General features: G+C 43.9%; 1 protein-coding gene across 1 annotated transcript in view; it reads left to right on the top strand.

Moving 5' to 3' along the window:
* The first annotated feature begins 8,732 nt into the window (after positions 1-8,732).
* Positions 8,733-13,856, top strand: part of LHFPL6 (LHFPL tetraspan subfamily member 6) — a 201,670-nt gene continuing 196,546 nt past the window's right edge. The window contains exons 1-2 of the mRNA XM_034758566.1: positions 8,733-9,439; positions 11,342-11,902. Coding sequence (XP_034614457.1) covers positions 11,518-11,902 — 385 coding nt within the window. The 5' untranslated portion in view covers positions 8,733-9,439; positions 11,342-11,517. The remainder of the gene's footprint in view (positions 9,440-11,341; positions 11,903-13,856) is intronic.

Below are 13,856 nucleotides of genomic sequence, written 5' to 3' on the forward strand. Positions count from 1 at the left end.
TTTATTTACAGAGATTATACATAACATTTGGTTTCTTCCTGAAAACAGGAAGAATCAAACAGCAGGGAGACAGTTCCTTTGCTCACTGATCCAAACATACCTTTCCAGCTAGCTATCTTAAATGCTTTCCCTTTCATTGCCTTTCCAGCCAGCTATCTTAATGGGGGGAGGGGGTGATCAAACCCAACAGCTCCAACGAGGTTTAATCCAATTCACAACAATATATATGAGTATCAGCACAACAGTATAAGACTATAGAGCTTGAGTCTGATCCATTTAAGTTAATGGTTGTTGACTTCAATGAAGTAGGTCCATAGAACTCAGTCCTGAAAAATGCTGAGCTGTATGGTCCCAATCCAGTAAAGCATGTGATCTCAACTGGACTACTCATATGCTTAAAGTTAAGTGTGTGCTTTAGTGCTTTGCTGGATTAGAGCCAGAGTTCTCAGCACTTTACAGAACTGAGGCTGCAATCCCTTATTTTTCACCCACCAAAGTTACATAGAAGTGTTCATGGCTTGATGTTCCTGTCTAAGTTACATTTGAAGCAATGGTTAAAGGGGATTGAAGCAGAATTGGGAGCTCTCACAGCACCAACCAAAGGATTCAGAGTGAAAGGATTGAAAGGATTTGGAGAACACTGCTTACCCAAGCTAGAGAAAAGAGAGGAAGCAGAGGGGCTCCGTTTCCCACCCCATTCCCCTACGTAAACTCCAGATTTGAAATGAACATGGGATTCCTACATTATTCATGACATGGTTTCTGAATATAAAGATGCCAATGGAGTTTTCTCTCTTCAAACAAACAAGGAAACAAAAATGGTTTAGCTGATATCTAACTTATTTTAAAGGTCATAAGTGGATATTTTGAAAAGAAAGTTCTCAGGTTCAATGGGTAATTTTCCTTGAAAATAATAAACTGCAAATTAAATGGCAAAAAGCAATTAATTACTGAAGTGATAATATCCTTCTAAAGGTTAAGAGGTAATTTAAACTAAGTACCTACAAGCACATTAACTGAGTTACTATCTTCCCCCTTATAAATGATAACATTAATGACCTCATTAGTTAGCTTTTTCATTGGGAAAGAAAAATAATGAAAAATGCAAATATACAGGAGAAGCACAATACATGTATATGTGATTTTGCTGCATCATAGTGTGTAGTGAAAATTATTTCAATGATACACAATCAAATGTCCTTTAAAGAGCACAGAACTTTAAGTATAAATGGGAACGAATGTATTGAAATGCCATTTGGAGAATGATTAAAATTTACAAGGACAATGTTGACCAACCCCAAATGTCACTGCAGACACTCAGTGACTCCATGCATAAACCATATAACAAGAACTCACCATTGTGTTTATATAATAATCCATAGTAATTATTATTACTGAGACATTGATAAAGTGCTCTTCATCTAAAAACTTTTCAAAGGGCATTACAAACTAGGAGCTTTGTGCTCCCCTATGTGAAACTAACTCATATAAGGCAGTAACTTACAGTTTCCACATCAAGAAATGGGAACTACTTGAGTTTCAAATCACAGTTACCTGGATTTTTTTCCACTAGGAGTGGGGCCATGGAAGATTTCAGGGGTTCCAATTTCATAGATTTCCTGAGATGCATGCAGATCTCAGGACACTGGTGGGCAAACTACAGCCCGGGGGCCATATCCAGCCCTTCAGATGTTTTAATCTGGCTCTCAAGCTCCCACCGGGAAGTGGGGTCCGGGGCTTGCCCTGCTCCACATGGCTCCCAGAAGCAGCAGCATGTCCCCCCTCTGGCTCCTATGCATAGGAGCAGCCAGAGGGCTCCACATGCTGCCCCCCTCCAAGTGCTGCCCTTGCAGCTCCCATTGGCCGAGAACCACAAACAATGGGAGCTGCAAGGGTGGCGCCTGTGGACAGGGCAGCGCGCAGAGCTGCCTGGCCGCACCTCCATGTAGGAGCCAGAGGGGGGGCCTTACCGCTGTTTCTGGGAGCTGCTTGAGGTAAGCGCTGCTTGGAGCCTGCACCCCTGACCTTTCCCATGCCCCAACTCCCTGCCCCAGCCCTGATCCCCCTCCTGCCCTCCAAACCCCTCGGTCCCAGCCTGGAGCACCCTCCTGCACCCCCAACCCCTCAACACCAGCCCTACCCCAGAGCCCGCACCCCCCAGCTGGAACCCTCCCACCCTCCAATCCCCAATTTCGTGAACATTCATGCCCTGCCATGCAATTTCCATACCCAGATGTGGTCCTCGGGCCAAAAAGTTTGCCCACCCCTGTCTCAGGGGCTTTAGTGAAGGCAAGAAGCTTCCCCTTCATAACAGAACCATCCTTTGTCCCCATCAAGAGGATTTTCATCTTTCCTTTTTTAAAATGGCACTCTCTAGCCATTTTCCTTGAAGATGGCCTTGAAAATGTGAAGCAAGATGACCCAGTGCAAATGATCACTACGACTCCAGGGAACATGCAGCTAAGCTTCACTGCAGCAAGAGGCTGTGGGTGAGGAAACCTAAAGATTCCATCTACCCCATCTTTCACACACGCACACACCCCTTTTATGCATAATAAGTCAATGAAATCTGGGGTATATCCCACACTATTAGCTCAGTGACCCGCCTTCAAAATCTTTAGAAAAGCCCTAAACATGAGAATGGGATCAGGATTGTCAGTAATTGGTTATATTTTGTGTTATATATATTTTATTAAAAAAAACCTGTATCACAGGCCCATCCAAAATATTAAGGCAATTAAAATATTAACGTCTGGGTCTAAGACTGAGCTGCAGGGCCGCCCAGAGGATTCAGGGGGCCTGGGGCAAAGCGGGGCAGCTGCGGCGCTTGTACTCACCCGGCAGTGGTCCGGGTCTTCGGCGGCATTTCAGCGGCAGGGGGGCCCTTCAGTCGCTCCGCATCTTCGGCAGCACTGAAGGGCCCCCCGCCGCTGAAGACCCGGACCGCTGCCGGGCCAGGGCTTGCGGGGCCCCTGCGGGGCCCGGGGCAAATTGCCCCTCTTGCCCCCCCCCCCGGGTGGCCCTGCTGAGCTGGCTGCTGCTCATTCAAAGACTTGGCTGCATTTCTCCATTGCTGTAAAATCTAGGGTCTGAGCTGCAGGGGCGACAAAGCATCTCCATGCCTGCAAAAAGGCCCTGTTTTCCCTTTTACATAGCTGTCTCCCCTCTTGATAGATACGCCATCTATTACCACAATTCTCCAGCATAGGGTCTGAGTTAATAGCATTAGTGACTGTCCAGTAGATTTCAGAGTAGCAGCCGTGTTAGTCTGTATCCGCAAAAAGAACAGGAGTACTTGTGGCACCTTAGAGACTAACAAATTTATTAGACATAAGCTTTCGTGGACTACAGCCCACTTCTTCGGATGCATATAGAATGGAACATATATTGAGGAGATATATATATATACACACATACAGAGAGCATAAACAGGTGGGAGTTGTCTTACCAACTCTGAGAGGCCAATTAAGTAAGAGAAAAAAAACTTTTGAAGTGATAATCAAGATAGCCCAGTACAGACAGTTTGATAAGAAGTGTGAGAATACTTACAAGGGGAGATAGATTCAATGTTTGTAATGGCTCAGCCATTCCCAGTCCTTATTCAATCCTGAGTTGATTGTGTCTAGTTTGCATATCAATTCCAGCTCAGCAGTCTCTCGTTGGAGTCTGTTTTTGAAGTTTTTCTGTTGTAATATAGCCACCCGCAGGTCTGTCACTGAATGACCAGACAGGTTAAAGTGTTCTCCCACTGGTTTTTGAGTATTATGATTCCTGATGTCAGATTTGTGTCCATTAATTCTTTTGCGTAGAGACTGTCCAGTTTGGCCAATGTACATGGCAGAGGGGCATTGCTGGCACATGATGGCATATATCACATTGGTAGATGTACAGGTGAACGAGCCCCTGATGGTATGGCTGATGTGATTAGGTCCTATGATGATGTCACTTGAATAGATATGTGGACAGAGTTGGCATCAGGGTTTGTTACAAGGATAGGTTCCTGGGTTAGTGGTTTTGTTCAGTGATGTGTGGTTGCTGGTGAGTATTTGCTTTAAGTTGGGGGGTTGTCTGTAAGCGAGGACAGGTCTGTCTCCCAAGATCTGTGAGAGTAAAGGATCATCTTTCAGGATAGGTTGTAGATCTCTGATGATGCGCTGGAGAGGTTTTAGTTGGGGGCTGAAGGTGACAGCTAGTGGTGTTCTGTTATTTTCTTTGTTGGGCCTGTCTTGTAGGAGGTGACTTCTGGGTACTGTCCAGTAGATGTCACTGTTCAGTAACACAAGCCATAACCACATGCTCTTGAGCAAAACACAGCCTCTCTCCTGTGCTTTGATAACCTGGGGAATAAGACACTTCAGGCTATGATTCTAAAACAAGTCTCCCACTTGGGAGCCAACCTCTGATCGAAGATTCTAAATTTTAAACAAAATATGCATTCCTTCATAAGATATGTGATGTTTCATTTATTAAACTACCATATTTTTCCAGACGGGCTCCCACAAAGCATATAAAAAAAATAATTGCAAAAACTGAACCTTGTTATATCATTCAGTGGAATTTTTTTACACTGGCATCAATGTAGTATTGATGATTTATATGTATGTTACTCTGGTGAACCTGAAACCTTGAATGAACAAACTAACTTCCCTGGGTTCGCTATAAGCAGAGAAAACAGAGAAACAGTAGAACAGCTTTTACAGAAAAAATCACTCCATTTCTAATCCAACCATTCCTGTTCTAAAAGAGAATTTTTAAATGCAGTTGTCAACAATAGAAACCTTGCTGTCATGAGATTCTGGCCACATTCAAACTAGAAAATACATCCCTTCCAGTTCCAGATCTGATCTGGCAGCAAAACTATATGGGTGTACTTGAATCTAGCAATTCAAATTTGGCTTCCCACCTTGCCCTGGCTCTGAAATTTGTAGAGGTTTGGATTCAAGGGTCTGATTTTGTTCTATTGGTATATAATCGGTTGAATATATTAACAGTAATTTATATGAGCCAACCAATATAGTTTAGGATAAACATATTTGATGAACTACTAAAATAACTATCAACATTCTTTTTTTCTTAATAACTATAATCCGATTTCTTGTATATCTATCTAATCTATGTACTTAGCTATCGTTTTACAATTAAGGTGTGGTTTTATTTGAATAATATTGTATTCTCTTTATCATGCCTTCAGTATATAACATCAAATCAATGGCTCTGTCTGCACCATTCTGTTGAACCTAGTTTTAATTCAAGTACAGGCCAGGCCTAAAGATCCAGTTCTGTGAAGTGCTGAGCATATCCTCAAGGGGCTCAGAACCACACCATATCATGCTCTAACACATGCTCAAGAGAAAACCAGATGAAGGTCTGCAAAGGAAAGACACTCCCTTATTTCCCCTCATTAGTTAAAAAGAGTGAATAGTTAGATACAGGTTTGTTGGAGACTTCATTTTGCTCTAAATTCTTGAACATATACTCACTCCCCTGTGCTACCTAATCTGACAGTGAAATGTCTTTTGTTGTATGCTTTGATTAGACAACTAATCTGTCATTGAGTCTGTGATGTTTGTCCTGGCTTGGGTTCGTTTACTATAAAGAAAGCTACAATTACCTGATTTTCTCTGTTGGTCTTGCTGTGCTGATTAGCACAAAATAGGCTTTAGCATGTCTCAGCCCTGCTGTTATGTATCATGAAAATCAGATATGGTGAGAACTATTCTCATTTCCCCCTACCAATAAAGAATTGTTTCTTATAGTATACTCTTGAGTGTTTTGTCCAATCCTGCCTTTAACTACTCCAGCAATGGGGCTTTCGTGTTGTGATTTGCCTATTCTTTGCCTTACTGGTGTTCTTTTACTGGGCCTTCTCAGCACAGGGGATATTTTCTCAAAATTCCAAACAAGCAGAACTAATTTTAAAACCAGCTGGAGCTTCAGTGTAGACAAGGCTCTGGAGACAAGAACTCTTGTTATAACTAGTTTAGTTTAGTTAAATCTGCTTTGAGGAGGTCTCACTAAGCGAGTTATAAGAATGGCGCCCACTGCTAGAGACTTCTGTACCCCGTGCTTCCAGATACTTTTGAAACTGATTTGAATATTTTGATGAATTTCCCCTGTGTAGACAAGAGTGGCAGTCATTCCAAAAAACGTGGAAGGAGCAGCAAAGGTTGCCATTACAGTAACATATGTTGAAACATGAAAATGGAACAAAAGTTTGCATATTAACTTATCAAAAGTGATTTGTTTAAATTTAATTCAAGTCAAACCAATATTCACTCTTCTCTAACACAAAATGGATGGTGAAATATAGCACGTTTCCTGCAAGTGAAAATGCTTGGTGCATGCCTAGCTTAGGGAAATTCAGAGACAGTAGGCAAGATGAAATGCTTCAGGATGGATGCAAAATCCTGGTGATTGTGGAGTCTTCCTGAATGGAAGGTAGCATTGCAGCAGCTACCTCATGTGTACTTGGATATAAATGCACCCTTCAGATAGAACATAGAATGTAAGTAGACTACATGCTGTTGAGTCACGAGTAGCATACTAAGCAAAGATTTAGGTACCTTGGCGTAAAGAAGACAATTTCAGAGAAACCACTCAATTTCTAATCCAGACACTCCTGTTTTAAAAGAGAATTTTTAAATCCATCTAGGTACAATGGAAATCTTTCTGTTTCCACAGTGAAGGAGATAGACTACAAATACCTTGCACTAATAAATAAATGTTTGTGTACTTGTCCCCTGAAAGCTCTTTTAGCTCCAGCAGTTTTAACTAAAACTCGCCTTATATATGTGAGTTTAAAAGTTTTCTATTATCATTCTAACAATTTGTATGCATGTCTAATTCCATCATAGACATAATTTAGACACATTTATCAGTGCATTAGTCTTATTACCCAATCCTTGAAGTCAATGGGAGTTTTGCCTGAGCAAGGAGTGCAGGATCAGGCCTTAAACAATGGGAATTTAACAATAATGCCCTATAATAATAATTTGCATTTACAGAAGCTTTCAAACAATAATCTCAAAGCACTTTGCAAATGTTAAACCTCACATCTCCCCTATGGGAGTTGATCATCATCATCATTTCCTGGATAGGAAAAGCGAAGAACAGATCAAAAACCTACATGTGCAAAGTGCTGACTGGACAGATGTCAATTGTAGCGAAGATTCTTAGTGCTTGTCAGGAAGTGCTCTACGCCTTGAAGGAATGCATTCGAACTGACTGGTGCAGTGTCACAAAGAAAGCCAAAGGCAGAGCCAGGGCTAGAACCAAAAGGCAGGATAATCTTGCCCATAAGACATTGGACTGGGATTCTACATTTCCAGATTCAACTCTTGGCTCTGCCACAGACGTCCTGGAAAAGTCATCTGATCTCTTTGTGCATCAGTTCACTCTCTGTAAAATGAGAGTAACAACATTTCCTTTGCCTGTCTTGTTCAGTTAGCAAAGCACTTCAGCAGATGCTTAAACTTAAGCATGTGTCTGTGTTCTTCTGAAAACAAGGCCCACAGTTTAAGGCCAGAAGGGGTCTGTACATCATCTAGTCTGACCTCCTGTATATCAGACTGAAAACTCTTTGGGTCAGAGACAGTCTCTGTGTATGTGCAGTGCCTAGGACAACAGAATCCTGCTCTTGGTCAAGGCCTCTTGGTACTACTATAATACAAATAACACATTAAAAAAGTAATAGCCCTGATTTCCAGTACCTTGTTCTACCCACTAAACCAGACTTCCTCTATTTCTCCTTGAAACAATGTCCCTTGAGGAATGCACTTTTGAATTGTATGATGAAAGGCTATTATTTCTATACACATTAAAGCTTGCTTTTATCTCTCTTGAGAAATAAACAGGCTTGATACTACTACTACTCTGATTTTAAAACTTTGCTGTTTATAAAAAGAGTCTTACTAAAAAAAAAAAAAAAAAAAAAAATTGCCAGCAAAGCAGGTCTGTGATCTAATTCTGAACATGGCATTTCTTTCATTTAACATCAATAATATTCATGACTAGTACTTAGATCCCAAGCCGTGTTCCAGGATTGAAAAAGAAACGCTAGGAGGGAAATTTTGCATTTCTGCTGCAGATGTGATTTAATCCTGGCATCTAAGTTTCTTGTCTGAAAAAAACTTACTCAAGCTAGGAAAAAACAAATAAAGCAGGAAATGTTTCATTCCCAGTGAATTTTTTTGTTTAAAAAAAAAGTTTGCAAAAAAACCTTTCCCACTAGAGACACTGGGAAAATGTTGCTGCCCACAGCCCTTGGCATGACCTATCCCAGCCCTGTGGGGCTGCTGCAGCAACATTAGCTAAACTCCCGCCCTGCCTCCTTTGGTGGCTCTTCACGCCCTGACCACATTTCTCCTCTGTGCAAAGCAGCTCCCAAACTGTCCTGATCAAAATGCTGGAGCATCAGCAGCAACCCCCCACCCCCCCCATACAGCTGTCCTCAGGGGATTAGCCCATCTTCTTCCATTTAAGGATTGCAGCCTTCACCCCTCACCGATCCTATCCTCCTCTCTGCGGCTGGCTTGTGCTCCTCCAGCTCTCTGCCTCACTGTTGGGAACAAGCCTCCCCCCGGAAGAGACACAACCCAAGGCCCCACTGCAATGTAACTTTCTCCACTATTCCTCAGCCCACGTATCCATCCCCTTTTCCCCCCACATCGCTCCACCCCCCGCCCGCAGGGTCTTTGGGGGGGGGCGGGGCTCCCTTGACTGATGCTTCTCCGGGGAGTTTGACACCCACTCGGCTGTGCCGCCCCCGTCTCTCCGCTTCTCAGTCTCCAAGAATGTCCCGGCTAGCCCCGCAATTGCCGTGCCTGCAGCGGGGTCCCGCCCGGTGAGCAGGAGGCGGTGGGAGGGGAAAGCAGCCGCGCGCCCTGCCTGCCTTGAAGCCCATTGCGTGGCAGCGCCAGCCGGCCGCCTCCCTGCGTCCACACAGCCCTCTGCCGGGAGTGCCCGGGCGCGGGGGGCAGGAGCAGGGGCCACGCGAGCCTCCCGGCCCCGCTCCACCCCCGCCTGTGTCCTCCAGCCCCGTCCGCCCTGCGCCGCTGCCGGGCTGCTGGGAGGGTTCCCCGCGCATCTGGGAGCGGGAGGATCCGAGCGAGCCCTTGGCACAGCGGGTCAGTACCCGCCTCTCCCGGCCCGTGGGCTGCTCCCCGCCCCGCTGCTGGCTGGCTGGTGCCTTTCCAGCCCCGCGGAGCATTGCCGCGGCTGCCTGCCCCGCTGCAGCTGGGAGCAGCGCGCCTGGCTGAGCGCCTCCGCCGGGCTGGAAGTTGGCCGCCTGGCAGTCGGGCAGCTGCCTTGTGCCCGGCACCTTCTCACCTGACAGGGGCAACTTCCCCCGGCAGACGGACAGGACCTGGCTCATCCCTGCCTCCAGATCGCCCGGGCTGCGCTGCGCTGCACAGTCACTCACAGCTGCCACGTGAACCAGGTAACGGGGGTTTTCTCAGTGCGGGGGCTCTGCTACAGTAACTCCTCCCGGAAAGTTTCGGGGGGCAGCGTGAGGGGGAATGGGAGAGCGGTTCTACCCCCGGACCAGAAAGGGCTCCGGAGACTTTGTATCTTCATGCAGGCTGGACGGGTTCAGATTTCAAGTTGACACTGACATATTGGGTACATTGTTCCGCACACAAAAAGTACAGTGCAACATAGGTTTGTTTTTTTTAAACTAGCACTTCGGTCTATGAATGAAAGCAGACCTTCCTAGGGCGAGATCCTGCTCCCGTTGAAGTCAATGGGAGTTTTGCTGTTCATTTCACAGGGAGTAGCATCTGGCACCTTACCACCAAATTCTCCATATTGTCCTTTATTTTAAAGCACGTGATCTTTCCTAATAATCGGGGGAGGGGGGGGGGAATTCAAGCACCGTGATCTATTTGTATATTGTTAATTATCATCATCGAGCTAGTGTGATGTGGACTGCATGAGCCACAAAGATAAGGACAACCTTTGGTCCAAAGAGCCTACCACCTAAAGAGACACAGAGGAGACAGGATACATTATATACCGCTTTTTAGGTTTTCCTCCCATGTTTTTGATCTTTTGTAGGTCAGAGGTGATGTGAATACATACAGATGATTGGTACAAATACATACAGACTCTTCTGCCAGAAAATAAGCTTCATAGTAGAGGATTATTTTTCTTAAATAAATTAAAAAAGTAAACAAACTTTAATGTGGTGTGCATGGTTAATTTCATTTTAAGACTCTTTCCTACATTCCCTGCTAGTAAAAATGGAGTATTAATTTTATTGCCTGTACATGAAGTGAATTCACTGACTTGGCATGTAGCCATGCTTAAAAAAAAAAGTAAATAGCTGTCAGAATTCATTTGGCAGCAACTGTGAGAAATGATCATAACCATACAAATGCTATTGGATTCAGACGTAATGATCCATTGTGGATTTAAAAATAATATTCCTCCAACTTTTGGAGAGTAGTGATTAGTTCTGTACTGTAATCGGAAGTGGGAGGATGCTACAGTGCTACATTACAGATATGTAATTGTCAGAGAAGTAGGCTGGGAGCCAGGCTGTGTTCCTCAGGTCTTTAGCAAACCACTTGCAGGCAAAATTTTAAATGTGGCTGCTTCTTTTAAGCAGCACAGATTTCTGGGTACTCCACTTTGGATAGTTTGGTACTAATATGCCTGCAGCTGCCATTGACTTTAGTTGGAATTATGGATGCTTAGCATCTCTGTAAATCACAAGGTGTCTCCTTTTGGGCACCTGACCACTGATGCACCAAAAATCCCTGGCCATTTTGGACAAAATTTTACCCTATGGAAGTCTCATTTTACTCATCTGTGAATTAGGTGCTTTAATACTACTTATGTAACTTCCCAAGGGCCTCAATCCTGCAAAGACTTATTCAGATACTTAACTTTACTATGAGTCGTCCCATTGAATGCATAAAGTTAAGCATGTGTGTAAGTCTTTGCAGGATCAGGGCCTCAAATGTTAAGGATTAAATAGATGTTTTCCTTTCCCCTGTGTGAAAGACCAACACAAACAACAGAGGAAAATGACTGACTAACTTACTACGTGGAGGCGGGGGGGACATTGAAACTGGCTCTACAGTACTGGCAAATGAACATAGTAAAGAAAATGGAATATTTATTCTCTAATCTCTGTCAGTTGTGGCAATTCTAGGTGCTATTTGTAATAATAGTAGGGAAGCCATTTTGAGGTAGAAGTGTGATTTATGTGAACAGTGTCTCATTGCTTTGAGATTCTTGGGAGGAACGCACCACAGAGAGTGGAACTGATTATTATTTATTTTATTACTTTAATATTATTGAATTTTTATTTTCCTCCTTGTTATTATTTAACCAGGGACCTTCATCTTCATGACGGAAGACAGCATCATGGCCTTTAGGATTCAAGATTTTACTAGGCTGAGGATTGACCGGGACTGAAAGATTCTGGGTTACTCATAAATCTCCCCAAACTAACACACACACACAGTCCCTCTCTCCTCATTGCTACCATTATCGGTTGTGAGTAGAAAGATGGCATCCAGCCTTACTTGCACTGGGATGATCTGGGCACTTCTCTCCTTCCTCTGCGCTGCTGCTTCCTGCATAGGATTCTTTATGCCATACTGGCTGTTGGGGTCTCAGCTGGAGAAGTCAGTGTCCTTTGGCACTTTCCGGAGGTGTTCCTATCCAGTGCGGGATGAGAGCCGCCAGACTACAGTGATGGTAGAGCAGTGTGGCCGCTACGCATCCTTCCAGGCCATCCCAAGTGCTGAGTGGAGGATCTGCACCGTGGTGACGGGGCTGGGCTGTGGCCTCCTCCTTTTGGTGGCACTGACTGCACTCATGGGCTGCTGTGTGTCCGAGCTCATCTCCAGAACTGTGGGCAGGGTAGCAGGAGGCATCCAGTTTCTGGGAGGTAAGTCACAAGCTTTTGGTTCCTGTACTGTGACTGCATTATTTTCTCTATTCTTACGATAGCACCTCTGCAGGTTTCAGTTAACCTTGTTCATTCTCATATACTGAAGTTCCTGCCAGGCTGGCATTTAACCTTTCAGAATAGTATGCTGCATTAAATCACTTAAAACTATTATTAGGTTGTAAAAGTACAATTACATTGTAAGCGCGTTGGGGAAGGGATTGTCTTTTGCCTTGGGTTTGCCTTGACTTCAGTAGGGCACTGCAAGGGGGTATGGGTTTACCCACTTGGATCCAACTGCAGGGTCAAACCCAAGATTCCAACTGGAGAATCTTTATTATAGAATCGAGAATCCAAAGCCAGAAAGAATACAGCTTGACTCTCAGGTCCTAGGTGGAGTTTGCAGTGCTGACAGTTAAGGAGAAATTTTTTTTCTTATAGATTGAGATCAAATTTGACCTCAAAGTTCCTGAGATATTAAACTTGGAACCCCACAATGCTATGCTCGTAGAGTCATTTTTCAGAGTAAAGCATCACGGTATTGTTGTAAGTGGTGCTGGAACATTGCATATGTTCCAGCAACACTTTCCTCTTGAATAACCATTCAAATGAATGAGATTTTAGGCTGTACTATTTACAGTGAGGTTATGTATTTCAATGGCATTCAGCGCAGAAACCATCAAAGCTGCTATGTTTCACCTGTCCTGTGATAGCCATTTCTAGGAGTGCAAATTCAGAAAGTATAGTTGTGTGCTTCATTGGGACTTGTAATTCCTTCCCCTCCAAACAGGGCTCACACAGTAATGAAATGGAAATAAATTGTTAAGTATATCACTGCAAACAAGACTGTACTACACAGTTTAAAGTTGAAAATCAGGGGAAAGGAAAGGAAGACTCTCTGGGCCAGATCCTCAGCTAGTGTAAGTTGTAGGTCCATTAAGGAGCTCATTTACATCAGCTGAGAATCTGACCCAAAGCTTTGAAGTAATTGCTACACTTAGAAATAAACTGACACTGTTACTTCAGCCTTCTGTCTGCTGTGTGACCTATAGACATTTCTGTATTTAATATGGCTCACAATCTGGAAGAAAATAGCAACGCCTTGAGAGAGAATTGTGACAGTAACTTACAGTTCCAAAAGCCCACTTTGTCATGAAATTCTACCCTCTCCCCTGCCCGCAGGCAGAGGGACGGAGAGATATTTGATTAAATAATATGTGTGATCCCACTCAGACTGGTTATTTTCACTTCCACCCACCACAAAGGCTTCACTCCTGCTTGCTTTTTAGCCACTGTTTTCTGTTTTCAATTTGTCTCTAATCAGATGATTTTAATTTTACTTGATCCAGTTTTTGTGGCAGCACTCCCCCTTTCTGCAGGCTTGCTGGCCAGGCTGCCCCTGTGTCTGATTACAATCCATGCTAGTGAAATATGACAACCTCCACAGTCAATATTGAGGGAAGGGGAACAGGAAGAGTGGAAAACTCACAAATCTTTGTGGCTTTGTCTTGTGCTGTAACTAGTATGCCACCCCTTTCTGACTGCTGATGGAGACTTGGAATCAAATGTGATGAGGGAAGAGGCATCCTTAAGGTTACAGTGCAAGCCAACAGAGTTTTCCAGCATAGACTGCAAAACAATTTTCCAAGGAGGGGTGGACATAAGTGTTCAGAGTTTATTTTCAGTAGGTGCAATCCAAAAGATCAGTGAACTTGTGAAAATCACAGACAACTTTACTTACAGTTCAGAAATTATTTACACAGCATGTGTAATTTCCCCCTCTACTGGGTTTTAGGGTTATCTCTGATTTCGTACAGCAATGCTGTAAAATGCTCAAGAAATGAACTAATTGAGAAACCATCACTTCTGAAGGTACATAAAAAGCAACTTAAGGCCTTAGGGATGGGGGATGGTGTGGTGGGTCAGTAACTTGGACAAGTTAAAGGGACAAAGT

Source organism: Trachemys scripta, chromosome 1, assembly GCF_013100865.1.
Source record: "Trachemys scripta elegans isolate TJP31775 chromosome 1, CAS_Tse_1.0, whole genome shotgun sequence".
Taxonomy (NCBI): Eukaryota; Metazoa; Chordata; order Testudines; family Emydidae; genus Trachemys; species Trachemys scripta.